This window comes from Mastigoproctus giganteus, chromosome 10 (assembly GCF_048544385.1).
Source record: "Mastigoproctus giganteus isolate SK-2022 chromosome 10, ASM4854438v1, whole genome shotgun sequence".
In the NCBI taxonomy this organism is placed as follows: domain Eukaryota; kingdom Metazoa; phylum Arthropoda; class Arachnida; order Uropygi; family Thelyphonidae; genus Mastigoproctus; species Mastigoproctus giganteus.
The window spans coordinates 53,327,709-53,354,854 of NC_143584.1; the positions used below are offsets into that span (position 1 = coordinate 53,327,709).

The window sequence follows — 27,146 nt, forward strand, 5'->3', positions numbered from 1 at the left end:
GTGTGTGTGTGTGTGTGTGTGTGTGTGTGTGTGTGTTACCTACATTTTATACACACTCGCAGCCTAGAGGTACTAAAAATTTATTAATTTATGTTTTTTTTTCTCTAACCCAGGAGACAACAATGACTGTTCAGGGCTTAACAGAAGGAGGAGAATATCTTTTTAGGGTAATGGCCGTGAATGAAAATGGACAGAGTTTACCATTAGATGGCACAAATCCAATTATTGCTAAATTACCTTTTGGTATGTCTAATTATTTGCATTAATTATGTCTTTACTGTAATAATTGTCTTCTTTATTAATTACATGTTCGTAGCAGATGAGTCAAGAAGTCATCTGTTTTACTCAATTTGACCTTTCACCATCTCACCAATCATAATATAGTTGGCAGCAAATAGTTGCTCTGTCATTTTACAAAACTCAGTTTTTTCTATCGTTTTCTTTTCACAAAAAATAATAAAATTACATAAAAATTTGGATTTTTTTTTGCTTATTTTTGTTTATTTTCATTAGAAAATTGGCCATCAGTCATGCTGTAGTAGTATTGCACTATATGCACTATAATAATTTTGTTCTCTGCTATTGCAATCATTTCATAGTACTTGTGTTGTGCAAAGCTAATTAACAATGTCTTTCCATGAAATGCCTAAGAAATACAACATAACATTTCAGAAGATATATATACAAGATTTTCCATATATTGTAAAATACTTAAATTTTAAAACATGTTAGCTTTGTGTGCTATATGCAGATGTCATTTTACAATTTCAAGAAGCAGGAAAAATGATATAATCTGACATTTACAAACAAATATGCCTAATGACAGCGCATAGAAAGAAATGCAAAAACAGATGTTGCATTTGATGGTGATGATGATTTCATATGCATCAAATGTTTATTTGCATCTTTTATCATAGAACATAATCTTTCTCTAAGTTGTGCTGATCATGCAAGCATGTTATTCAGAAATATGTTTTCTTATAGTGAAACAGAAAAAAAATATACTGTTATGGAAGAAAATAACAGGCATGTTTAGTGAAATTGCATGGACAGGGAAAGAAGAGGTAGTGATGGCTCTGAAAATAGACTATTTGTAATTGCTATGCATGGCAATAATCAAAATTATTCCAAGAGCAAAACTCCTTTTTGCTTTTGGAATCACAGTGCTATCACTGGAAGCTGACTCTGCAGGGTACAACACTGGACACCTTCTTTTGAACAACCTGAAAGCATGTGGGATTCCTTCAAAATAACTGCCTTGTGATAATGTACCTGTTATGATAGTCATAAAAACTAGAGTAGCAAGAATATTAAGAGAGGAAACCGAGGACTGGGTGACAATGGACTGTCATAGGCATTTTAACAATTTCAGTGTTTAAAAGGGAGCTTTGTGCCTTCCTGCAAAATAGATAAATACTCTGTTGACATTTATTATTGTCTACAGAGAAGTGCTTAAAGGAAAGATAGACTTACACAATTTCAATGTGTAACTGATGTATGCCACAAAAGTAAAAAAGATTTTGAAGCATGTGTTTACATGTTGGCTGTCTTTTGTCAAAAGTGTAAAAAGTCTATTTAAAGAAGAGGTTATAAATGGTTAGAAAAGCCACACAAGCACATTTCACAGTTACCAAATTGAAAAGTACAACATGCAGATCCCTATTGGGCAGCATTGGCAGGTAGCACTGAGAGTTCAAGTCCAATTCGTGATCCAAAGGAAGACAAATTAATGAACTCCCCAAAAACAAAGGATTTCTGAATTTTCAAACTTCTGGTGAAAGCAATCCTAAACCAGCCAAGCAAGCTGATAATTATAGTCATGTTATTCTCATTCATGCAGGAAGTCTATTCATGTTTCTCTTCTTTAGCTTAAATAAAACAATTTGCTTGTTCCTTTTAAATTTTTTGCCATATTTGAAAATCTGAACATAACATAGCTCTTCAATCCAACACACCTCACATCCATAACTCCTAGATACTTCCAGATATGTTGAAGAATGTTATGTGCAAATTTAATTTACCAGCAGTTTTTGCAAGAATATTTGCTGATGCTATCGAGGCAGTGTTTGGTGGGTCGGAAAAGTGCTAGCTGGGGGGGGGGGATACAAGGATTAATGGCGCCTCCGTAGCCAGGTGGGAAGGAGCAGTGCGTAGCACACGTCAGTAGTGTCTTGATTACACTGGGGTTCGAGCCCATATGCACTATATGACAAGACACCATGAGCTACTCTTCCAGCCCGTCTGCACTGCTCAGAGAACTTCATATCTGCCTGCACAATTACCCCCAGGTCCTTTTCATTCTCTACCACTGTCAGTGTGGTACCACAGAGTTGATACGTTGCTCTGGGGTTGCTGTTTCCCATATGTAGTACTATACATTTGTCAATGTTAAACTTCATTTGCCACGTCTCAGCCCATCTGCTTAACCTTTCCAGATGCTGTAGCAGCAGCATAGTGTCAGTAGTGTCCTTGACAACCCTCCCAACCTTTGTATCTTCTGCAAACTTGGACATTAAGCTTGATATACCATCATCAATATCATTTATAAATACAGAAAACAATAATGGACCCAACACTAAACACTGAGAGACTCCACTAATAACAAATATGGAGGATGCGGAAAGGTCAGGGAATGACCATCGCATATCCTGGAGCAATATGGCCTTAGTTGCTAACGCTCCTAAAAACCAAATAACAAACAATCAAACAAACAAGAACTAACAGATTAACAGTAGCCACTGGCAGAGGTGAAAGTGATTCTTGCTCTACTTCTATTGGAATGAGCATCAGCCTGAAAAACAAGATGCAGGATATTTCAGAGACTGCTGGGAGTCATTTGCTCTCTTTAAAAATTTCAGCTGTGAATTACAGGCTCCGAAAAAGCAATAAGTGTTTACCTTTTTATTTACATAATTATTATTTTATATTGTACTTTATACGTAGTCTTATAATTATAGTTACACTGGTTATTTTTATTTTAATTTAGATAAAGAGTTTTTGTGGATTACTACTTAATATATGTAAAACCGTTATTTCGTTCGACTCTTGCAGCCATTGTTTTTGTATGTAGTGGTAGGAAATTAAAATTTTTAATTGAGGTAACTAGGTAGCTCTAACATATAATTATATAGCGGGATTTACTCTAGATAATCATATGCGGGATTAAATCCCACATATAATTATATAAGTGGGATTTACATAAAGATTTAATTACCATCAGAGGTAAAGGAAAGAGTTTTTCCTTCCATAAAGGTGAGTACAGTGGTCTCAGAAAGTTTTTAAATTCTGTACAGTGGGATCAACTGACGATGTTACCAACAGTAAATTCTAAGTGGGAAGCATTCAAGGAATTAATCGTGGATGCTACTAAAGGTTTCATACCTATTAAGAAATATTGTTCAAGGTTTAGGCCTAAATGGTTATCTAATGAACTAATGAGACTCGTAACAGAGAAGAAAAATGCATGGGATGCATATAAATTATCAACGACTCAGAAGCCTATGGCAGATATAAGCTAGTCTGTAATCAGGTCACAAAGGAGGTTAGGCAGGCGAAGACAGATTATGAGAAATCCTTGGCAAAAGATGCTAAGAAAAAGAGCAAGGATTTCTTTATTTATATAAACTCTAAAAGGAAGGGGATGAATCTGATTGGTCCACTTGACATCGATGGTTCGACTGTTGATGATCCTGCTCAGATAGCAAACAAATTGAATGAGTATTTGCATCTACATTCACACATGAGGAATTATTAAGGTTTGAAAATGGCATAAAGTTATCAAATTGTAGCAGGATACTTAATGATTTTGTAATAACTGATAGCAAAGTGGAGGAGAAATTGTTGAAGTTAAACATAAGAAAAGCACCTGGGATGGATGGGATCTATCCAGTTATATTAAAGGAGGCAGCAAAGCCACTAAGCAAACCCTTAGCCATAATTATGAGAGCATCCTTGGACTCAGGGGAGGTTCCCACGGACTGGAGATATGCAAATGTATCCCCAATTCACAAAGGGTAATCGAAGAGTGACACAAGTAATTACAGACCAGTTAGTTTAACTTGTTTCGGGTAAAATAATGGAGTCACTGGTTAAAGATGCATTACAGGATCATCTAGACAAGACTACAGCAATAATTCAGACACAGCATGGGTTTGTTAAGGGAAAGTCTTGTCTGACAAATTTGATTGGTTATTATGATGTGGTTACAAAGGAACTGGATGCAAAAAATAATTTTGATATCATATATTTGGATTTCAGGAAAGCTTTTGACACTGTTGCGCATGGAAGACTATTGTACAAATTGGAGCAGAATAGTATTAAGGGTACGTTGCTACAATGGATAAAAGGATGGTTAAGTGGGAGAAGACAGAGAGTGGTAATCAATGGGTGCTGCTCTTCGTGGACTAATGTTATTAGTGGAGTTGCACAGGGTTCGGTGTTGGGTTCACTGTTGTTTTGTATATTTATCAATGATATTGATGAAGGTATATCAGGCTGAATGTCGAAGTTTGCAGATGATACAAAGGTTGGCAGGGTTGTTAATGACAGTAATGGCAGTGTGCTACTGCAACAGGATCTAGATAATTTGGACAGATGGGCTAAGAAGTGGCAACTGAAGTTTAACCTTGACAAATGCAAAGTACTGCATGTGGGTAGAAGTAACCCCAGAGAAACATACCAACTGTGTGGTACTACACTTAAGGTGGTAGAAAATAAAAAAGACCTGGGAGTAATTGTGCAGTCAGATATGAAGTTTTCTGAGCAATGCAGACAGGCTGTCAGGGCAGGCCATGGGGTTTTGTCAATGATATATAGGAATTTTGCTAGCAGGGAAAAGGAGGTGATTGTCCATCTGTATAAGGCAATGGTCAGGCCGCGCCTTGAGTACTGCGTACAGGTCTGGAGGCCTCATTTTAGGAAGGATGTAGGTTTGCTTGAGCGTGTACAGAGAAGGGCAACAAGATTGGTGAGGGGAATGAAGGGATACTCTTACCAAGAGAGGCTTAAGTTCTGCAAATTGTAGTGGCTATAAACTAGGCACCTGCGCGGTGATCTGATTGAGGTGTATAAAACCTTGAATGGGTTGAGCATGCTAAATTCTGATTGGATCCTTCCACTTGTTCAGATTTTACGAACCTAAGGGGGCATAAATTCAAATTAAGAAAGGACAGATGTAGAACAGATGTGCGGAAATTTGCCGTTAGCCAGCGGGTGGTTAATTGCTGGTACAAACTTCCATCTGTCGTTGTGGAAGTTGATAGGTTGAATAAATTTAAGGAGGAACTGGACAGGCATTTGGAGGGAATGGTGTGATTTTTTTTTTTTTTTGGCTGATGCTGCATAAGCTCATACACTTGCTTTCTAGCATCACATGCCACTACTAGTACTACTATTGCAGTACAAGTAAACACATGGGTTGTGTTATGGTAGCTAAGAAGAGAAACAGGTGCGTGTATACTTGCTTGTACTCCAATGCTAGGAGTTTGGTAAATAAATTTGATGAATTTGAGGTATTGCTTACAACATCAAAGGCAGATATTGTTGGGATATCACAGACGTGGTGTCACACAGATATATGGAATGCAGAACTGGAATTTGGGGAATACAATTTGAACAGAAAAGATAGACAGGGTAGGAAGGGAGGATGGGTTATGCTATTAGTTAAGAAACACATAAAATTCAAGTAAGTGAAGCCAGTCGACATCTCTGGACAGTGCAGTGTCGAGTCAGATTGGTGTGACATAAGCATTGGGAGATCAAAATTGAGAGTAGAAGTATGCTATAGGCCTAATGACTCTGATGAGTATAATAAGAAACTTTACAGGAAAATAGAGTGGGCCAGTAAATCAGAGAGTCTTATATTTGGGGATTTTAATTTTCCAGATATTGACTGGAATTTGTGGGTTGGTCACTCACACATTAGCAAGGCTTTGTGGATTTTTTGGATGATTGTTTTCTACATCAGCATGTTCGGGAGGCAACTAGAGGAAGTAATACTCTTGATCTGATTATCAGTAGTGATCCTTCATGCATTAAGAATCTGCAGATAAAGGAACCACTAGGTGGCAGTGATCACAGAGTGCTGAAGTGGGATTTACTCAAAGAAGTAACTGCCATCAGGGGTAAAGGGAAGGGTTTTTGCTTTTGTAAAGGCAACTACGATGGTCTGAGACAGTATTTAAATTCTATACAGTGAGACCAACTGATGATGTTACCAACAGCAAATTCAAAATGGGAAGCATTCAAAGAACTTATCTTGGAAGCTACTAGGCTTTACATACCAACTAAGAAATATTGTTCAAGGTTTAGGCCTAAATGGATGTCAGATGAACTAATGAGACATATGGAATTGAAGAAAAATGCATGGGATACATATAAATTAATGGGTGACATGGAAGCCTATGATAGATATAAGCTGGTCTGTAACCAAGTCACAAAGGAGATTAGGCAGACAAAGGCAGATTATGAGAAATGCTTGGCAAAGGATGCAAAGAAAAACAGCAAGGAGTTCTTTACCTATGTAAACTCTAGAAGGAAAGGGATGAATCAGATTGGTCCACTGGATATTGATGGTTCAACAGTTGAGGATCCTGCTCAGGTGGCTAACAAACTAAACGGTTATTTTGCATCCACATTCACACATGAGGAGTTATTCAGGAAGGGGAATGCCAGAGGTGTATTCAACTCTGGCAGTAAGCTAGATTATCTTGTAATAACTGAGAGTAAAGTGAAGGAGAAATTGTTGAAGATAAACACAAGGAAGGCATCTGGGGTGGATGGGATCTATCCAGTTATATTAAAGGAGGCAGCAAAGGAAGTAAGCAAACCCTTAGCCATAATTATGAGATCTTCCTTGGACTCAGGGGAGGTACGCATAGACTGGAGACGTGCAAATGTGACCCCAATTCACAAAGGAGGATCAAAGGCTGTCACAACTAATTATAGACCTGTGAATTTAACTTCTGTTCCAAGAAAATTAATGGAAGCACTGGTTAAAGAAGCAATGCATGATCATCTAGCTTTAGCATTAGCATTAGTAGAGGCATATGATGCAAGAAAGCAAGCTTATGCAGCATAAGCGAAAAAAAAAAAAAAAAAAACCACTTCCACTTCACCTCTCCATTCATTCAAAATACCTGTCCAGCTGAGCCTTAAATTTATTTAAGCTATCAACTTGCATGACAACGGATGGAAGTCTGTTCCACCAACCAAATACCCGATGGCTAAAGACAAATTTCCGCACGTATATCCTACATCTGTCTTTCCTCAATTTGAATTTATATCCTCTCAGGTGATTATTCTGAGCAAGAGGAAGCATCCCATCAGCATTGAGCATGCTCAAACCATTCAAGGCTTTATTCACATCTATCAGTTCACCTCGTTGTTGCCTAGTCTCCAGACACTGTAATTTTCAAAACTTAAGCCTTTCTTCATAAGAGTACGCCTTTGTTCCATTCACTAATCTTGTTGCCCTTCTCTGTACTCATTCCAGCAGCTCTACATCCTTCTTGAAATGAGTCCTCCAGACCTGTATACAGTACTCAAGGTGTGGCCTAACCATTGCCTTATACAAGGGAATAATCACCTCCTTATCCCTGCTAGAAACATTCCTGTATATCATTGACAAGACACCATGAGCTACTCTTCCAGCCCGTCTGCACTGCTCAAAGAACTTCATATCTGCCTGCACAATTACCCCCAGGTCCTTTTCATTCTCTACCACTGTCAGTGTGGTACCACAGAGTTGATACATTGCTCTGGGGTTGCTGTTTCCCATATGTAGTACTATACATTTGTCAATGTTAAACTTCATTTGCCGCCACTCAGCCCATCTGCTTAACCCTTTCCAGATGCTGTTGCAGCAGCATAGTGTCAGTAGTGTCCTTGACCAACCTTCCAACCCTCCCAACCTTTGTATCTTCTGCAAACTTGGACATTAAGCTTGATATACCATCATCAATATCATTTATAAATACAGAAAACAATAATGGACCCAACACTAAACCCTGAGAGACTCCACTAATAACATTAGTCCACGATGAGCAGTGTCAATTGATTATCACTCTCTGTCTTCTCCCCCTCAACCACCCCTTTATCCATAGCAGCAATTTCTCTCCAATGCCACACTGCTCCAATTTGTGCAGCAGTATAAGAAGCATTTCTAAGATCCAAGTATATAATATCAAAGTTATTTCCTGCATCCAGTTCTTTTGTGACTGCATCATAGTATCCAATCAAACTGGTCAGGCAAGCCCCTTAACAAAACCATGCTGTATCCGAGCTATAACTGAAGACTTATTTAGATGATCCTGCAGTGCTTCTTTAACCAGTGCCTCCATTAATTTTCCTGGAACAGAAGTTAAACTCACAAGTCTATAATTACTTGTGTCGGCCTTTGATCCTCCTTTGTGAATGGGTTCACATTTCACATCTCCAGTCTGTGGGTACCTCCCCTAAATCCAAGGAAGCTCTCATAATTATGGCTAAGGGTTTGCTTACTTTCTTTGCTGACTCCTTTAATATAACTGGATAGATCCCATCCACCCCAGATGCCTTTCTTGTGTTTATCTTTATCAATTTCTCCTCCACTTTACTCTCAGTTATTACAAGATTCTGTAGCTTACTGCCAGAGTTGAATACACCTCTGGCATTCCCCTCACTGAATAACTCCTCACGTGTGATTGTCGATGCAAAATATTCATTTAGTTTGTTAGCTACCTGAGCAGGATGATCAACAGTTGACCATCGATATCAAGTGGACCAAACTGATTCCTCCCCTTCCTTCTAGAGCTTACATAAGTAAAGAACTCTTTGCTGTTTTTCTTTTCATCCCTTTCCAAAGATTTCTTGTAATCTGCCTTTGCCTGCCTAACTTCCTTTATAATTTGGTTACAGATCAACTGGTATCTATTATAGGCTTCTGTTTCACATGTTAATTTATATGTATCCCATGCATTTTCTTCTCTGTCATATGTTTCATTAGTTCATCTGACATCCGTTTAGGCCTAAACCTTGAACAATATTTCTTAGTTGGTATGTTAATCCTAGTAGCTTCCAAGATAAGTTCTTTGAATGCTTCCCATTTTGAATTTGCTGTTGGTAACATCATCAGTTGGTCCCACTGTATAGAATTTAAATACTGTCTCAGACCATCGTAGTCGCCTTTACGAAAGCAATAACCATTCCCTTTACCCCTGATGGTAGTTACCTCTTTGAGTAAATCCCACTTCAGCAGACTGTGATCACTGCCACCTAGTGGTTCCTTTATCTGCAGATTCTTAATGCATGAAGAATCACTACCGATAATCAAATCAAGAGTATTACTCCCTCTAGTTTCCTCCCGAACATGCTGATGTAGAAAACAATCATCCAATAAATCCACAAAAGCCTTGCTAGTGTGTGAGTGACCAACCCACAAATTCCAGTCAATATCTGGGAAATTAAAATCCCCCATTATAAGACTCTCTGATGTACTGGCCCACTCTATTTCCCTGTACAGTTTCTTATTATACTCATTAGAGTCATTAGGCCTATAGCACACTCCTATCTCAATTTTGATCTCCCAATGCTCATGTCACACCAAACTGACTGGACACTGCACTGTCCAGCGATGTCGACTGGCTTCACTTCCTTGGATTTTATTTGTTTCTTAACTAATAGCATAACCCCTCTTCCCTTCCCTTCCTGTCTATCCTTTCTGTAGACGTTGTACTCCCCAAATTCCAGTTCTGCATTCCTTATATCTGTGTGACGTCTCTGTTATCTCAACAATATCCGCCTTTGATGCCTTGAGCAATACCTCAAATTCATCAAATGTATTTACCAAACTCCTAGCATTTGTGTACACGCAAGTATACATGCACCTGTTTCTATTCTTAGCTACCCTAACACAACCCATGTGTTTACTTGTACTGCAATGACTCCCAGCAGTCTCTGAAATATCCTGCATCTTGTTTTTCAGGCTTCTGCTCATTCCAATAGAAACAGTGCAAGAATCACTTCCACCTCTGCTAGTTGCTACTGTTAATCTATTAGTCTTTGTATCCCCCCAAGCAACAGTTTTCCAACCCACCTAACACTACCTCAATAGCATCAGCAAATATAATTATTCTTGCACCCTTTCTATTTAAGTGTATCCCATCCCTGTAGAAGCAGTCTCTCCTGTGAACAAGTATAGTCCAGGCTGAAAAAAATTCTACTCCTTGAGCCTTGCACAATCTTTCCAGGGCCAGATTGATCGACAAGGCTCTCATCATATACTCTCTCCTATCGTGTCTGAGCAGAATTGCAGACACTTTCAAATTCAACCCTAATTCATGGCTTTTTTTCAACGGTGACCTGTACTTGTTAAGGAATTCTGCCTGTCTCCTACTCTTGATATCATTAGTGCCAACGTGTACAACTATATCACCTTTTGGGCCCTTAAAAGATGATATCCGCTCTACAACGTCATCAAACTTTGCTCCTGGCAGACATACCCTGGTCCTGTTCCACCTATCCTTTTTTCAAAGCATGTTCCCCGTTTCCCTGACAATATAGTCACCAATAACTACTAGTTCCTGTGGGACCAGTGCATTCTGCCTTGGGGATACCGCTGTGTTGCGTGATGAACAAAGCAAGCTCTGGCAAGATCTAGACAAGACTTCAGTTCTAATTCAGACACAGCATGGTTATTTTAAGGGAAAGTCTTGCCTGACCAATTTGATTGATTACTATGATGCAGTCACAAAAGAACTGGATGCAGGGAATAACTTTGATATTATATATTTGGATCTTAGAAAGGCTTTTGATACTGTTGCACATGGAAGACTGCTGCACAAATTGAAGCAGTGTGGCATTGGAGGCAAATTGCTGCTATGGATAAAGGGATGGTTGAGGGGGAGAAGACAGAGAGTGGTAATTAATGGACACTGCTCATCGTGGACTAATGTTATTAGTGGAGTCCATCAGGGTTCAGTGTTAGGTCCATTATTGTTTTCTGTATTTATAAATGATATTGATGATGGTATATAAAGCTTAATGTCCAAGTTTGCAGACGACACTAAGGTTGGCAGGGTTGTTAAGGACACTACTGACGCTATGCTGCTGCAACAGGATCTGGAAAGGTTGAGCAGATGGGTTGAGAGGTGGCAAATGAAGTTTAACATTGACAAATGTAAAGTACTACATATGGGAAACAGCAACCCCAGAGCAACATATCAACTCTGTGGTTCTACACTGACAGTGGTAGAGAATGAAAAGGACCTGGGGGTAATTGTGCAGGCAGATATGAAGTTCTCTGAACAGTGGAGACGGGCTGCAAGAGTAGCTTATAGTGTCTTGTCAATGATATACATTAACTTTTCTAGCAGAGATAAGAAGGTGATTATTCCCTTGTATAAGGCAATGGTCAGGCCACACCTTGAGTACTGTATACAGGTCTGGAGGCCTCATTTCAAGAAGGATGTAGAGCTGCTGGAACGAGTACAGAGAAGGGAACAAGATTAGTGAATGGAACAAAGGGTTGCTCTTATGAAGAAAAGCTTAAGTTTTGCAAATTACAGTGTCTGGATACTAGGCACCAGCGAGGTCGTCTGATAGAGGTGTATAAAACCTTGAATGGTTTGAGCATGCTCAATGCCGATGGGATTCTTCCTCTTGCTCAGAATAATCACCTGAGAGGGCATAAATTCAGATTGAGGAAAGACAGATGTGCGGAAATTTGCCTTTAGCCAGCGGGTATTTGGTTGGTGGAACAGACTTCCATCCCTTGTTGTGGAAATTGATAGCCTAAATAAAAGCAAGGTTCAGCTGGACAGATATTTAGAACGAACGGAGAGGTGAAATGGAAGTGGTTTTTTTTTGTTTTTTTTTTCTGGCTGATGCTGCATAAGCTTGCTTTCTTGCATCATATGCCTCTACTAATGCTAACAATTTTCAAATCTTCCATTTCTGTTTTGGAAATTTGCTATAGCAGACTAAAACAGATAGATGATTCTGACTTAATCATAGGAAGTACGTTATGGCTACATGTAACTACATAGTGAAGAAGTTGCTATTGGTTCACATAAAAGCTAAGATAGCACAAATTTCAACAAATGGCAATGCATCATATGAAGTTGGAATTTTTTTTTTGGACAAGGTTCCGTTACTTCTTGGTATATCATTAAAAATGAAGCAATAGATGTTTTACAGCATCAGCTCTGCCAGCTTCAGTGTGAGAACCTACCAGATTCTATTATGAAAGAAGAAAGATTTGGATACAGTGGTTCTTGTTGGGGAACATGGCAAGTGTACAAGGAACCTGGAAATAAAACAAATTGTACCAAGTCATTCTTGGAATTTTAACAATTCCTCATAGCAATGCTGAGTGTGAGAGAATATTTAGATGCTACTAGATGCTATTATGAAAGAAGAAAGAACTGATGTACAGATAGGTGCCTCAACTGACAAATGCATAAGGAACCTTAGAATATAAAAAATTGTCCTAAGTGCTTCTTGGCATTTTAACAGTTCTCATATCAAAGCTTAGTGTGAGAGAATATTCAGCCAGGTTAGAAAATAGAAAACTGAGTTCAGATCATCTCTTTTTGCTGAAGCTTTGGAAATGCTCCTAACAGCCATGTCTAGGATGCAGAGCCATTGTTATGAACAAAACTTTCATGATTTCTGAAGAGAGAAGTATGCAGTAGTATCTTTCTTGAAACAATCAAAATCAGTTGATGTTAATAGAATTTGACAGAAATCCACACAGAGAGAAGAATGTTAGATAAGCTAATGTTTAAAATAATATCCTACTTAAAAAAATTGTAATGCTGTATTTTAAAATAAAATGTGCATTTTCCAGTGGAATTTAATTTCTATTGCAGTGTAGGAGATAGACTAACAAAATCATCCCTTTTTTTAGGCTTTCTGAAAGTCATAAGTTGGTAGCTTCACGTAGCTACACATGTTCAACAAAAAAAAGAACATTTTATGATAGACTAAAACCAGATGCTTCATATTTATTTCCTTTTCTCCTCAAAAGACTTATTTTAGCTGGGGGAGGGATATATCATCTCTTTCAAATCATTAAAAAGTCATATATTACAAAATCTTCAATATGGTTATTTTAGATTCATAATTTTGTGTTATATTCTCTGATTGCTACTCAGTTTGCCTTACATAAATAATTAATGTAGTTAGGAAAGGACGTTATGTGATTGTTTTAGCATTAGCAGAGGCATATGATGCAAGAAAGCAAGCTTATACAGGGTGTTTCAAAAGTGATGGTCAATAATTTAAAGGTGAACTGTACAGACTACAATATTCAAAAAAAATCCTAGTAAACATGGGTCAGTGAATCATTTTCAAAATATTGCACATTTATAGTTGGGATCCACCACTGACTTGTTTGTTTAGGTCACATTATGCTCATTCTCTCCCTTTCCCCTCTCTCTCTCTCAATACTCTGAGACATAGCAAGCATACTAGTACTTGTCAAAGGATAGTCGACATGAAAAGAGGATACGGCAACGAAGAATACTTAAATCCTATGGATTTTTGTATCTGGGGTCATGTAAAAAGCTTGGTGTACACTTCTGACATTAACACAGTTGAGGAATTGCAGCATCGGGTTGAAGGAGCCTTTCAGCAAATCAGAAATGACCCAGGAATGCCTGAGAGGATTCACAACTCAATGCAGAGAAGACTACAAAGCTGCGTATGGATGCAAGGACAGCATTTTGAACACCTTTCGTAACATCCTGTAACATGTAACATCTGTAAAATCCTGTGGTGTTGAAACCAAAAATTAAAAATGTATTATCTTATGTTTAATAAAACCACCCTTAGCAAAGGATTCTTTTTGCTAAACTAGTGGTCCCATAGTCAGTGGCAGATCTTAACAGAAAATGTGCATTATCTCAAAAATGGTTCATTTGTGGCCCGATGTTCACTGGGACTTTTTTTCTTATTTTGGTTTGTACTTTTCACCTTTAAATTATTAACCATCATTTTTGAAACACCCTATAGCATCAGCCATAAAAAAAAAAAGAAAACCTTCCCATTTCACCCATCCAGTCACTCCAAATGCTGGTCTAGTTCTACCTTGAAGTTATTTAAATTTTTGACCTCCACTATGACAGATGGAAGTTTGTTCCAACTATCAACCACCCACTGGCTAAAAGCAAATTTCCACACATCTATTCTACAATTGTCTTTCTTCAATTTGAATTTATGTCCCCTCAGGTGAGTACTCTGAGCAAGAGGAAGAATCCCATCAGCATTGAGCTTGCTCAAACCATTCAATTCCTTTTACATCTCAATTAGATTACCTCGCAGGTGCCTAGTCTCCAGAAGCTGCAATTTGCAGAACTTAAGTCTTTCTTGGTAAGAGCAACCCTTTGTTCCACTCACCAATCTCATTGCCCTTCTCTGTACTCACTCCAGCAGCTCTACATCCTTCCTAAAATGAGGCCTCCAGACCTGCATGCAGTACTCAAGGTGTGGCCTGACCAATACCTTATACAATGAGACAGTCACCTCTGTATCCCTGCTAGCAATATTTCTGTATATCATTGACAAGACACCATGAGATACCCTTGATGCCTGTCTGCACTGCTCAAAAAAACTTCATAACTGACTGCACAATTACCCCCAGGTAATTCATTCTCTACTAACCTGAGTGCAGTACCACACAGTTGGTATGTTACTCTGGTGTTACTGCTACTCATATGAAGTACTTTACATTTGTCAACATTAAACTACAGTTGCCATCTGCTCAACTTTTCTAGATCCTGTTACAGTAGTATACTATCATTACTGTCATTAACAACCTTGCCAACCTTTGTATCATCTGCAAACTTAGACATTAACACTGATATACCTTCATCAATATCATTGATAAATACAGAAAACAACACTGGCCCAACACCTAACCCTAGGGACTACACTAATAACATTAGTCCAAGAAGAGCAGTGTCCATTGCTTACCACTTTCTGTCTTCTCCCACTATATTATATAAATTATTAAGTTTATGGGGCACCTCCGTAGCCAGGTGGGCAGGAGCAGCAGTGCGTAGCACACGCTTCTTGATTGGACCGGGGTTCGAGCCCGTCACCACCAAATACGGAGGATGCGGAAAGGTCAGGGAATGACCACCGCATATCCCCGGAGCAATATGGCCTTAGGTGCTAATGCTCCTTAAAAACAAAATAACAACAACAATTAAGTTTGTATTTCTGTTATTATTAAAGATATTATTATCATGTAAATTATTTGCATAAAAATGTGTTTGTCTTTATAAATAATGATTTCTTAAAAATTATCAGTGTACCTACATAGCATAAGAATAGTCGAGTGTGGTATGGAATAAAAAAAGTATTTTAAAATATTACACATTTTAGTATTTATAATATCATTTTAGAAAATGATGCGATACAATAATAATGACTTGTTATTCTTTATAACGATTTCAATATTTTACAAAACACAGGACCGCTGCAACCCTATGTGCTGCCAATAATCAAAATCAAATTTGCCACGCCAAAATATTTGAATTAAAAAACAAAATAAGGCGTAAATAATTATTATTAATTTATTAAAAAATAAAATAATTACAACATATTTCACATATAACATAATGAAACAATAAACAAAAATATAAAATTCATTCTGAAATAGTAGTAGTAGTAGTAGTAGTGGCATAAATTCTGGAAATAAACTTTAAATTCTAAATCACAGGTAAGAGTGCAATTTTTCCCATTTTAATTTCTTCCTCATATTTTGACCATACGGATTAGGAGGTAAGTTTCATGATGTTTATAAGCAATGCTAAAAAATTGAAATCGTATAGAGAGTCAAAGCTATAAGCATATGCTAATAAATAAGTTTCACACTTATATTTTTCTTGGTAAAAATTACTTACGTTAGGGAAAAATTGAAAAATATGGTATAAACAAACTATTTTGTAACTGCGAAATATAAATATGAAACACAGATCCAGAAAATAAGAAAATTACATAAGTCTGCAATTTCACATACTGTATTTATTTCAAATGAATTATTTGCCTGCCTTGTTGAATACTGGTAAACGTTAACAATCAGATGATCTGCACGACTTCTTGGTATGTGGGACAGACCATTGGATAGGTTTTAAGAGTAACACTAAGTTGCAGAGTGGTAATCCCTTTGACTCTTAATTCATGCTTAGCAGCAGCACTAATTGCCTTAAGGCCAGAGGTGCAAAAATGCATTTCCAATTAAGTCTCTCAATCCATTCGTTATATTGATATTTTCTTTGCTCTACAGAAACTATTTTAATTGTTCGATATCAAAAGAAATATACACATTGAGAGTGAATTATATGCTCAGAGTAATTTTCAAGTCGATTAGCAAAAGTGCTCGTGGAGTGATGATAATGTGGGTAACTAGACATTTAGATGGTGGTGGTCTCGCTGATAGAAATTCAGAAAAGATGCAGTTGATATTATTATTTAGACCATTTGTGTGCGGGGCCCTATTCGACAGAACCAGTTGAACATGCTTGTAGCCAGTGCTGCCTTTACCCCCAATGGCAGTCATATCTTTAAGTAAATCCCACATCAGCACACTGTGGACACTGCCACCTAGTGGTTCCTTTATCTGCAGATTTTTAATGCATGAAGAATCACACCTGATAATCAGATCAAGAATATTACTCCCTCTAGTTGCCCCTCGAACATGCTGTTGTAGAAAACAATCATCCAATAAATCCGGCCCTGAGTGCCAAATGATAGTTCCCAAGCGATCTTTCTAGTGCGATTTTCTAGCGATTTTTCCTAGGGCGAGTACTAGTGCTTTAATAATCCCTCCACCGCTCGCAACGTTACTGCTTCCCTCGCTGAGCAACGTCACTGCTTCACCGCTTGCAACGTTACTGCTATCGCTAGCAACGTACTGCTCTCCTCTTCTGCTGATCGCTTGGTCACTGGTTGGCACCGCTCCTGCCTCCACGTGGCGGGGTCGGTAACCTGAGAGAAGGAATTTCCTCTTCCGGGGCTAAAAGGAGCAGCGATGGATTGCGATGCATATCCATCGCTAGAGCCCACGGGCTCCAGACCTGTCAAATCTGATTCAGAGCATGACTTGAATCGTCCGAAGAGACAGCGGACTGAAAAACAGAGTGCAGATATGCCAGCATTTCTAATAATGCACTCATTATCCACACAACCTGTAGGCAAGTTATCGCCATTTCTAATACAGAAATGTTTAGAATCGTTTGTTGGATCCCCTAAAATGGTGAAGCATCTCCAATCTGGAGACCTTTTAATTGAAACTTCAAAAACATCCCATTCAGAAAAATTGTTAAATTTAACAACATTCAACAATATCCCAGTGTCAGTTACGCCCCATAACACCCTGAACACGTCTAAAGGCATTATCAGTGAATGGGACTTACTAACTGTTTCTGAAGAAGAAATAGTACAAGAACTTAGCGAACAAAAGGTGACACATGCTCGGAGAATAATGACCAAAAAAGATGGCAACCTAATTCCAACTAGGTCCATTATTTTGACGTTCAGCACTCCGAATCTTCCATCTTCTGTCAAAGCAGGTTACTTAAACTGCAAGATTCGACCTTACATTCCGAATCCCATTCGATGCTTTAAGTGCCAGAAGTACGGCCATGCACAGACTGCATGCAGAGGTGATGCTGTGTGTCCTATTTGTGGCTCCAAGGAGCATTCCCAAGGAAACTGTACAGCTTCCACTCCCACTTGCCCAAACTGCAAAGGAAGCCATCCTGCATTTTCTAAAGCGTGTGACCTTTGGAAAACAGGGAAAAAAATCCAGAAGTATAAAGTGGAGCATAAAGTCACATACCCTGAAGCAAGAAAGCAAATAATGCTAACCATGCCTAGCCGATCATATGCATCGGTCACAAAAAATAGCCGCTCAGCTGCAACCCAAACAGATGTCTCCATTGAACCGAATATTTCCTTTGCCGCCTGGGCAACTGCGCTAACTTATAATAAGAAAACTACAGTCAGTGAGACCAGCAACACCCTAATCAGCATCCCAACTGATGCTATCTCAACCTTGCCAGAAACAACAAAATCAGCTACTATTGAAAACCAGATGAAATCGAAACCAAGGATTAGCAACATGGAAATGGAGGTTCAGTCAGAGGATGAAGAGACAGTACTAGAGTTACATGCTAATGATACCATGGATACAGGATGCCCAACCTTTCCCAGAAATGAAAAATCAAAACTAAGCAGACAGAAACCTTCCCAGAAAAAACAGTCAGATCAATCTTCCTCCAATAAATCCAACAAATGAATAAATTCCTTCAATGGAACTGTAGAGGATTACGCAGTAATATAGATGACTTGAATGATTTACTAATACAAACTAAAGCAATAGGTGTATGTTTACAGGAAACCTTTTTATCACCACAAGTTTCTCTGAAAATTAAAAATTATTCTATGTTTAGGCGAGACAGGGATTCTGACACTCCTGCTCGTGGTGGGGTGGCTATTCTTATCAGAACTAACATACCGTCAAGACATCTCCAACTACAAACCTCTTTAGAAGTTGTAGCGGTTCGGATAGCAATGGGAATATCGTTAACCCTTGCATCCATTTATATCCCACCGAATTATCCTTGCTCCCAGACTGAACTTGACAACCTTATCACACAGTTGCCACCTCTAGTCTGTTTACTCGGCGATTTCAACGGTCACCATCCATTGTGGGGATCTTCCATCATGGATAGGAGAGGCCAATTAATAGAAATGTTCCTGGATAACCATAACCTGACTCTGTTAAATTCTGGCTCTCCAACTCACATCCAACTACCTACAGGTAGTACATCAGCCATAGACTTATCAATATGTTCAGCATCTCTTTTTCCAAGCATGGAATGGTCAGTGCTAAATGATCCATTCCACAGTGACCATTTTCCTATCATCAGTACAATTCAAACACAGACGGTGTCATGTCCTAAAGGCAGTACTTGGAACTTTCATAAAGCAGACTGGAAAAACTATTCAACTTGTGTTCTACTTGACAAACTATATGTACAACAAAATCAGATTGATGTTGTAACTGACCACATTACAAGTCATATATTATCTGCCGCAGAAATTTCCATTCCAAAATCCAACCAGAGCAAGCGGGTACACCAAAATCAGTGGTGGAATGAAGAATGCTCCAAAGTGAAACAAGAAAAAAACCGTGCCTGGAACCAGTTTCGCAAATTTCCAACTACTGCCAACCTAATTATGTACAAAAAACTCAGAGCCAAAGCAAGACAAATTAGAAGACAGCAAAACGTGATTCCTGGATTAAATTCGCCTCAGCTATTAACAAAAATACTGACACTCGAATCATTTGGAAAAAAATTCAAGCTCTCAATGGGAAATTTCTACCGCAGCAATCTCCGATAATACAATGCAATGGGCAGGACTTATCCTCTCCTACTGACATTGCAAATGCTTTAGCCGAATCTTTTTATAACATTTCTGCCTGTTCCTCTTATGTGATCTCCTTTCAACGCAGTAAAACTGAATCAGAATGTCATAAGTTTAATTTCGCAACTAGACTTTCACTTCCATATAACCAGCTGTTTACTCTATCTGAACTGAGAGAATCTTTGAGCAAATCTCCGAACAGCGCAGCAGGACCAGACGGCATTCACTACAGTATGCTGAAGCATCTGTGTGAAGCCGATCTCGGCACACTATTACTCTTTTATAACCGGATCTTCTCTGAAAATACGTATCCTTTGTCATGGCGTCATTCCTATATTTGTGCTATTCCAAAACCAGGCAAAAATCCTTCTCTAGTTGAAAATTACAGACCAATATCATTGACAAGCTGTCTGGGCAAAATCTTTGAAAGGATGGTACATAAGAGGCTCACCTGGATTCTAGACTCCGAAAATCTCCTTTCTGATCACCAATATGGCTTCCGTAAAACAGGTCCACCCTAGATGTACTTGTAAAAATTGAATCCAACATTTGTAATGCCTTCGTGAGAAAACAACATCTAGTGATATTCATAAAGCATTTGACACCACATGGCTTCATGGTATTATTAAAGATATGCATCAGTTGGGGCTGAGACGACATCTCCTTTAATAATTCAGAACTTTTTAAAATTGCGTACATTTCAGGTCCGATATAAAAACATGCTGTCAACATCTCACATTCAAGAAGAGGGTGTTCCACAGGGTTCCATATTGAGTCCAACCCTATTTGCGATTAGGATCAACAGTATTTTGGAAGAACTTCCAAAAATGATTGAAGTATACATGTATGCTGACGATCTCACTATATCCTGCCAATCGCAAAGCATGAATACTATCGAAAGACAGCTACAAATTGCTTTAACGAAAATTCAATCCTGGACCTTACGAAATGGATATAATCTCGCTGAACAGAAAACCACTACCACTCATTTCTGCAAACTTCGATCACTTCATCCAGATCCAGAGCTAAAGATAAATAACGTGCCAATTCCTCTTGCTCACAGTATCCGTTTCCTTGGTCTGATACTAGACAGGAAACTGAACTTTCAAGCACATGTGGCCTATCTTCGTACCATCTGCTTGAAGAAATTGAATATCCTTTGGTGTGTGTGTCATCCATGTCATGGGGTGCTGATCGTCATACCCTCATCCATCTGTATAGAGCTCTCATCAGGTCTCGCTTGGACTATGCCTCTCCAGTATATGATTCAGCGAGGAAAAGTACTTTAGAACGACTAAACACCATCCAGCACTGTGCTTTGAGAGTCGCTCTAGGCGCATTCAGAACCTCCCCGGTTCAGAGCCTGTACATCGAAGCTCATGAACCTCCCTTACATCTTCGCAGAAAATCATTACTTCTGATGTATGCCGCAAAAATCCATAGTCTGCCCTCTCATCCTTGTTGGAGATGTCTCTACAATACTCAATGCGAGTCATTTTATATCAGTAAACCTAATGAAAACCGACCTGCTCCACTTAGATTTAAGGAACTGGCTCAATCATGGAACATAGAAATCAGCAATATATTTCAGGACAAAACACCACCAGATCCACCCTGGGAAAATATCTGTGCAGTATATGATGACTACTTTCAACAGTGGGGAAAGAACACGCTGTCTCCTTCCAATATCGCACAGTTACATGCAACTTACACTCTTTCTAATTCAAACACATGTGAAATCTATACAGATAGATCAAAAACCGAGACCCAAGTAGGTGCTGCTGCAATCTTCCCATCATTTAGCACTTCTGTCTCATTGCCAATAGAATGCAGTATCTTCACTGCTGAGCTCTATGCTATAAACTTAGCTCTGGATCACATTATTGAACATCTAATTCCGTCTGCTTTAATATTCACTGACTCACTCAGTGCTGTCTCTGCCATAAATACTAATATCAAATCCTCTCACCCTGTAGTAAAACAGATTCATTCTAAGTTACTTGCCTGTATGGAATTGAACCAAACTGTGACATTCTGCTGGATCCCAGGACATTCTGGAATAGCCGGCAATGAAAGAGCAGATCATGCAGCCAAACAACCAGAAACCACTATTTCGCAGACTTTTCAAGTTCCATATACGGATTACAAACACATTATCCGTAAAGCATGTTATAACAGCTGGTCATTAATCTGGAAAGGTTATCCAGGAAATAAACTCTACCAAATAAAACCAGAACCAAAGCTGTGGCAATCCAGCTTCAGAAAAAACAGATGAGATGAAATAATTTTAGGAAGGCTAAGGATTGGGCACACTCATCTCACTCACCTGTATCTATTAACTAATGACAGCGCTCCCCAGTGTACATCATGTCAAGTACAACTGACCATTCGACATTTGTTAGTGGACTGTCCCCACTTGCAAACCATCCGTTTAGACATCTTTAAGTCAATTTCTAATACGCAGTCATCAATAAATTTATTACAGATTCTGGGAGATGATTTTAATCAAAAAGAACTCTTTACTTTCCTAAATCGTATAGGAATATATCATAAACTATAGTTATCACAATTAAGCTAATATTCCATATTCACCATTAGAAAGACACAATATGGCCCTAGCAGCCTATGTGTCGTTAAACACAACAACAACAACAAATCCACAAAAGCCTTGCTAGTGTGCAAGTGACCAAAGCACAAGTTCCAGTCAATATCTGGGAAGTTAAATCCCCCAATATGAGACAATCTGATTTACTGGCCCACTCTATTTCTCTATATAGTTGTTCATTGTATTCATCAGAGTCATTAGGCCTATAACACACTCCTACTCTCAATTTTGCTTTCCCAGTGCTTATGTCACACCAAACTGACTCAACATTGCACTGTCCACCCACGTCAGCTGGAGGCATTTCCTTAGATTTTGTTTCTTAACTAACAGCATTACGCACCCCCATTTCTGTCCTGTCTATCCTTACTGTACTCATTGTACTCCCTAAATTCCAATTCTGCATTCCTTATCTTGTGTGATAACGAATGCAGAATTCTGATATCCCAACAATATCCGCCTTCGATTTCTTCACCAGAGCCGGAACTAGGGTGGGGTGAGCAAGGCGCCAGCCCCAGGTGCAGCATTTTAAGGGCGCACTCAACCAGTTATATATTTTAAAATTGCTTCATTTTTGATTTAATCACAGTTGGACCTGTGTTTAACGAACTTCTTTATAGTGAATTTTTTGAATTTCTTTTGGTAATTACAGTTAAAAGTTTCTGTAGAATGAAGAAAATTTCCATATAACGAACGGATTACGAGAGACTTAACTTTGTATGCTTTGTTTCCACCTCCGGCCTTTAGGCAATTTAAACAATTAGAAAGTGCAAATTTAGGGTTAAAGAAATTACTATTCCACAATGTAAGTGGAACATAAAATGTATGCAACCACCTATCCCACATACCGAGAAATTATGCTAGTCAACTGCTTTCTATAGCCAGTCCAAAGATTCTAAGGCGTATTCCTCACACGGAAAATAGCTTCAGGTCAACTTGTGTTCTTTGTTTAAAATAAAAATTTTATTAAAAGAAATACGGCATTATCTTTGTACATGCTACTTATGATTACAGAAATTTTTTTGAGAGTGGAAAAAATTATAAATTCGGGATTTATAATCACTTGTGGAAAAAAAGATCAGGAAGGAGCAGTGTTTTCAAATTTCGAAAATAACAGAGAAACTCCAATTAAAATCTTCTATAAAATATGGCCTGTTTTGTGATTTTATTATTATTATTAGCTATATGGTGCAAGGAAGCCTGAGGCTTTTGCTGCACTGCCAAAAAAAAAAAAAAAAAAAAAAAAAAATTTCCTGAGTTACCCAGAGAGAGAGAAAGGGAATCATCTAGAAAGAGAAGGATGATGATATCCAGCTCAGGACCCTGGGTGTGCCAAGCCCATATTAACCAGATATGAGCTCCTCGGGGGGCTCACATCTGGTTAATATGGCACACCCATCTGGTTAATATGGACAAACCAAAGCTTTTTGGTTCGTCCTCCAGTGCTAACCAGTTGGCTTATCCTCTTGTGCTAGCCAGTTGGCAAGTTGGCAGTTGTATTTTGCTTGAATTGCACAAATACTCAAGTGTGAGTAGTCGCAGGTTAAATGAAATAAAAGTTAAATGAATAAAAAAATAATGAAAAAAAAATAAAAGTTCACATTTTGTTATTCAATTGTTTCATTTCCACATAAAAAAGTAAGTTTTAATAAATAATTATAAACAAACCTTTCTTTTGTGTATTATGATTTCCTTTAGTTGACCGGTAACCATACATTTGATTTTTATAGGTTATAACATTATACAGTATGTAATTATTAGTTATTTAAAATATATGTTTTAGAATTTGAATTTTGTCTCATTTTCAAAATGAGTTTTAGACACAGTAATCAAATTGGGAGGGCATAGTTGTCCTTGTTAAATTTTTTGAGTAATAAGTTCCCCCTTGTTAATTTTTTTGAGTTTCCCCTTGTTAATTTTTTGAGCAGAACATTTTCTTTGTTAAAATACGTTTTTTTTTTATACTACAAAAATGCAAGGTTATGAGCAAACTCCTATGAAGACTAGAATGAAACAATTTTTTAAAATGCTATTAATGTTTTTTTTTTTTTTTTTTTTTTATGAAAACCCCAAACACGAGAGGTATTAGAACCTATAGTACTAAGTACCATATTTGGGTTGGAGTTTGAAATAACAAAAGAATATATTTGTTGGCATTAGCATTAGCATTAGTAGAGGCATTTGATGCAAGAAAGCAAGCTTATACAGCATCAGCCAAAAAAAAAAAAAAAAAAAAAACCCACTTCCACTTCACCCCTCTGTTCGTTCAAAATACCTGTCCAGCTGAGCCTTAAACTTATTTAGGCTATCAACCTCCACCACAAGGGATGGAAGTCTGTTCCACCAAACAACCACCCGCTGGCTAAAGGCAAATTTCCGCACGTCTATCCTACATCTGTCTTTCCTCAATTTGAATTTATGCCCTCTCAGGTGATTATACTGAGCTAGAGGAAGAATCCCATCAGCATTGAGCATGCTTAAACCAATCAAGGCTTTATACACCTCTATCAGATCACCTCGCTGGTGCCTAGTCTCCAGACACTGTAATTTACAAAACTTAAGCCTTTCTTCGTAAGAGCACCCCTTTGTTCCATTCACTAATCTTGTTGCCCTTCTCTGTACTCGTTCCAGCAGCTCTACATCCTTCTTGAAATGAGGCCTCCAGACCTGTATACATACTCTAGGTGTGGCCTGACCATTGCCTTATACAATGGAATAATCACCTCCTTATCCCTGCTGGAAAAATTCCTGTATATCATTGACAATACTCCATGAGCTACTCTTGCAGCCCGTCTGCACTGCTCAGAGAACTTCATATCTGCCTGCACAACCACCCCCAAGTCCCTTTCATTCTCTACCACTGTCAGTGTAGTACCACAGAGTGGATAGGTTGCTCTGGGGTTGCTGTTTCCCATGTGTAGTATTTTACATTTGTCAATGTTAAACTTCATTTGCCACCTCTCAGCCCATCTGCTCAACCTTTCCAGATCCTGTTGCAGCAGCATAGTGTCAGTAGTGTCCTTGACAACCCTGCCAACCTTTGTATCATCTGCAAACTTGGACATTAAGCTTGATATACCATCATCAATATCATTTATAAATACAGAAAACAATAATGGACCCAACACTGAGCCCTGAGGGACTCCACTAATAACATTAGTCCACGATGAGCAGTGTCCATTAATTACCACTCTCTGTCTTCTCCCCCTCAACCACCCCTTTATCCATAGCAGCAATTTGCCTCCAATGTCACACTGCTCCAATTTGTGTAGCAGTCTTCCATGTGCAACAGTATCAAAAGCCTTTCTAAGATCCAAGTATATAATATCAAAGTTATTCCCTGCATCCAGTTCTTTTGTGACTGCATCATAGTATCCAATCAAGTTGGTCAGGCAAGACTTCCCCTTAACAAAACCATGCTGTGTCTGAGCTATAACTGAAGTCTTGTCTAAATGATCCTGCAGTGCTTCTTTAACCAGTGCCTCCATTAATTTTCCTGGAACAGAAGTTAAGCTCACAGGTCTATAATTACTTGTGTCAGCCTTTGATCCTCCTTTGTGAATTGGGGTCACATTTGCACTTTTCCAGTCTATGGGTACCTCCCCTGAGTCCAAGGAAGCTCTCATAATTATGGCTAAGGGTTTGCTTACTTCCTTTGCTGCCTCCTTTAATATAACTGGATAGATCCCATCCACCCCGGGTGCCTTTCTTGTGTTTATCTTCAACAGTTTCTCCTCCACTTTACTCCCAGTTATTTCAAGATTCTGTAGCTTACTGCTAGAGTTGAATACACCTCTGGCATTCCCCTTGCTGAATAACTCCTCATGTGTGAATGTCGATGCAAAATATTCATTTAGTTTGTTAGCTACCTGAGCAGGATCATCAACAGTTGACCCATCAATATCAAGTGGACCAATCTGATTCATCCCCTTCCTTCTAGAGTTTACATAAGTAAAGAACTCTTTGCTGTTTTTCTTTGCATCCCTTGCCAAGGATTTCTCGTAATCTGCCTTCGCCTGCCTAACCTCCTTTGTAACTTGGTTGCATATCAACTTGTATCTATCATAGGCTTCTGTGTCATGTGTTAATTTGTAAGTATCCCATGCATTTTTCTTCTCTGCCATATGCCTCATTAGTTCATCTGACATCCATTTTGGCCTAAACCTTGAACAATATTTCTTAGTTGGTATGTAAAGCCTAGTAGCTTCCAAGATAAGTTCTTTGAATGCTTCCCATTTTGAATTTGCTGTTGGTAACATCATCAGTTGGTCCCACTGTATAGAATTTAAATACTGTCTCAGTCCATCGTAGTCGCCTTTACGGAAGCAATAACCCTTCCCTTTACCCCTAATGGTAGTTACCTCTTTGAGTAAATCCCACTTCACCACACTGTGATCACTGCCACCTAGTGGTTCATTTATCTGCAGATTCTTAATGCATGAAGAATCACTGCTGATAATCAAATCAAGAGTATTTCTCCCTCTAGTTGCCTCCCGAACATGCTGATGTAGAAAACAATCATCCAATAAATCCACAAAAGCCCTGCTAGTGTGTGAGTAACCAGCCCCCAAATTCCAGTCAATATCTGGGAAATTAAAATCTCCCATTATAAGACTCTCTGATTTACTGGCCCACTCTATTTCCCTGTACAGTTCCTTATTATACTCATCAGAGTCATTAGGCCTATAGCACACTCCTACTCTCAATTTTGATTTCCCTATGCTTATGTCACACCAAACTGACTCGACACTGCCCTGTCCATCGATGTCAACTGGCTTCACTTCCTTTGACTTTATGTGTTTCTTAATTAATAGCATAACCCCTCCTCCCCTCCTGTCCTGTCTATCCTTTCTATATACATTGTATTCCCCAAATTCCAGTTCCGCATTACATATATCTGTGTGACACCACGTCTCTGATATCCCAACAATATCTGCCTTTGATGTTTTGAGCAATACCTCAAATTCATCAAATTTATTTACCAAACTCCTAGCATTGGTGTACACGCAGGTATACATGCACCTGTTTCTATTCTTAGCTACCCTAACACAACCCATGTGTTTACTTGTAACGCAATGACTACCAGCAGTCTCTGAAATATCCTGCATCTTGTTTTTCAGACTTCTGC

General features: G+C 38.5%; 1 protein-coding gene across 2 annotated transcripts in view; it reads left to right on the plus strand.

Moving 5' to 3' along the window:
• Positions 1-27,146, plus strand: part of LOC150079033 (twitchin-like) — a 2,795,346-nt gene that overhangs the window by 2,244,916 nt on the left and 523,284 nt on the right. For both annotated transcript variants that reach the window (XM_090382361.1, XM_090382360.1), the window contains one exon: positions 114-243. In XM_090382361.1, coding sequence (XP_090238487.1) covers positions 114-243 — 130 coding nt within the window. The remainder of the gene's footprint in view (positions 1-113; positions 244-27,146) is intronic.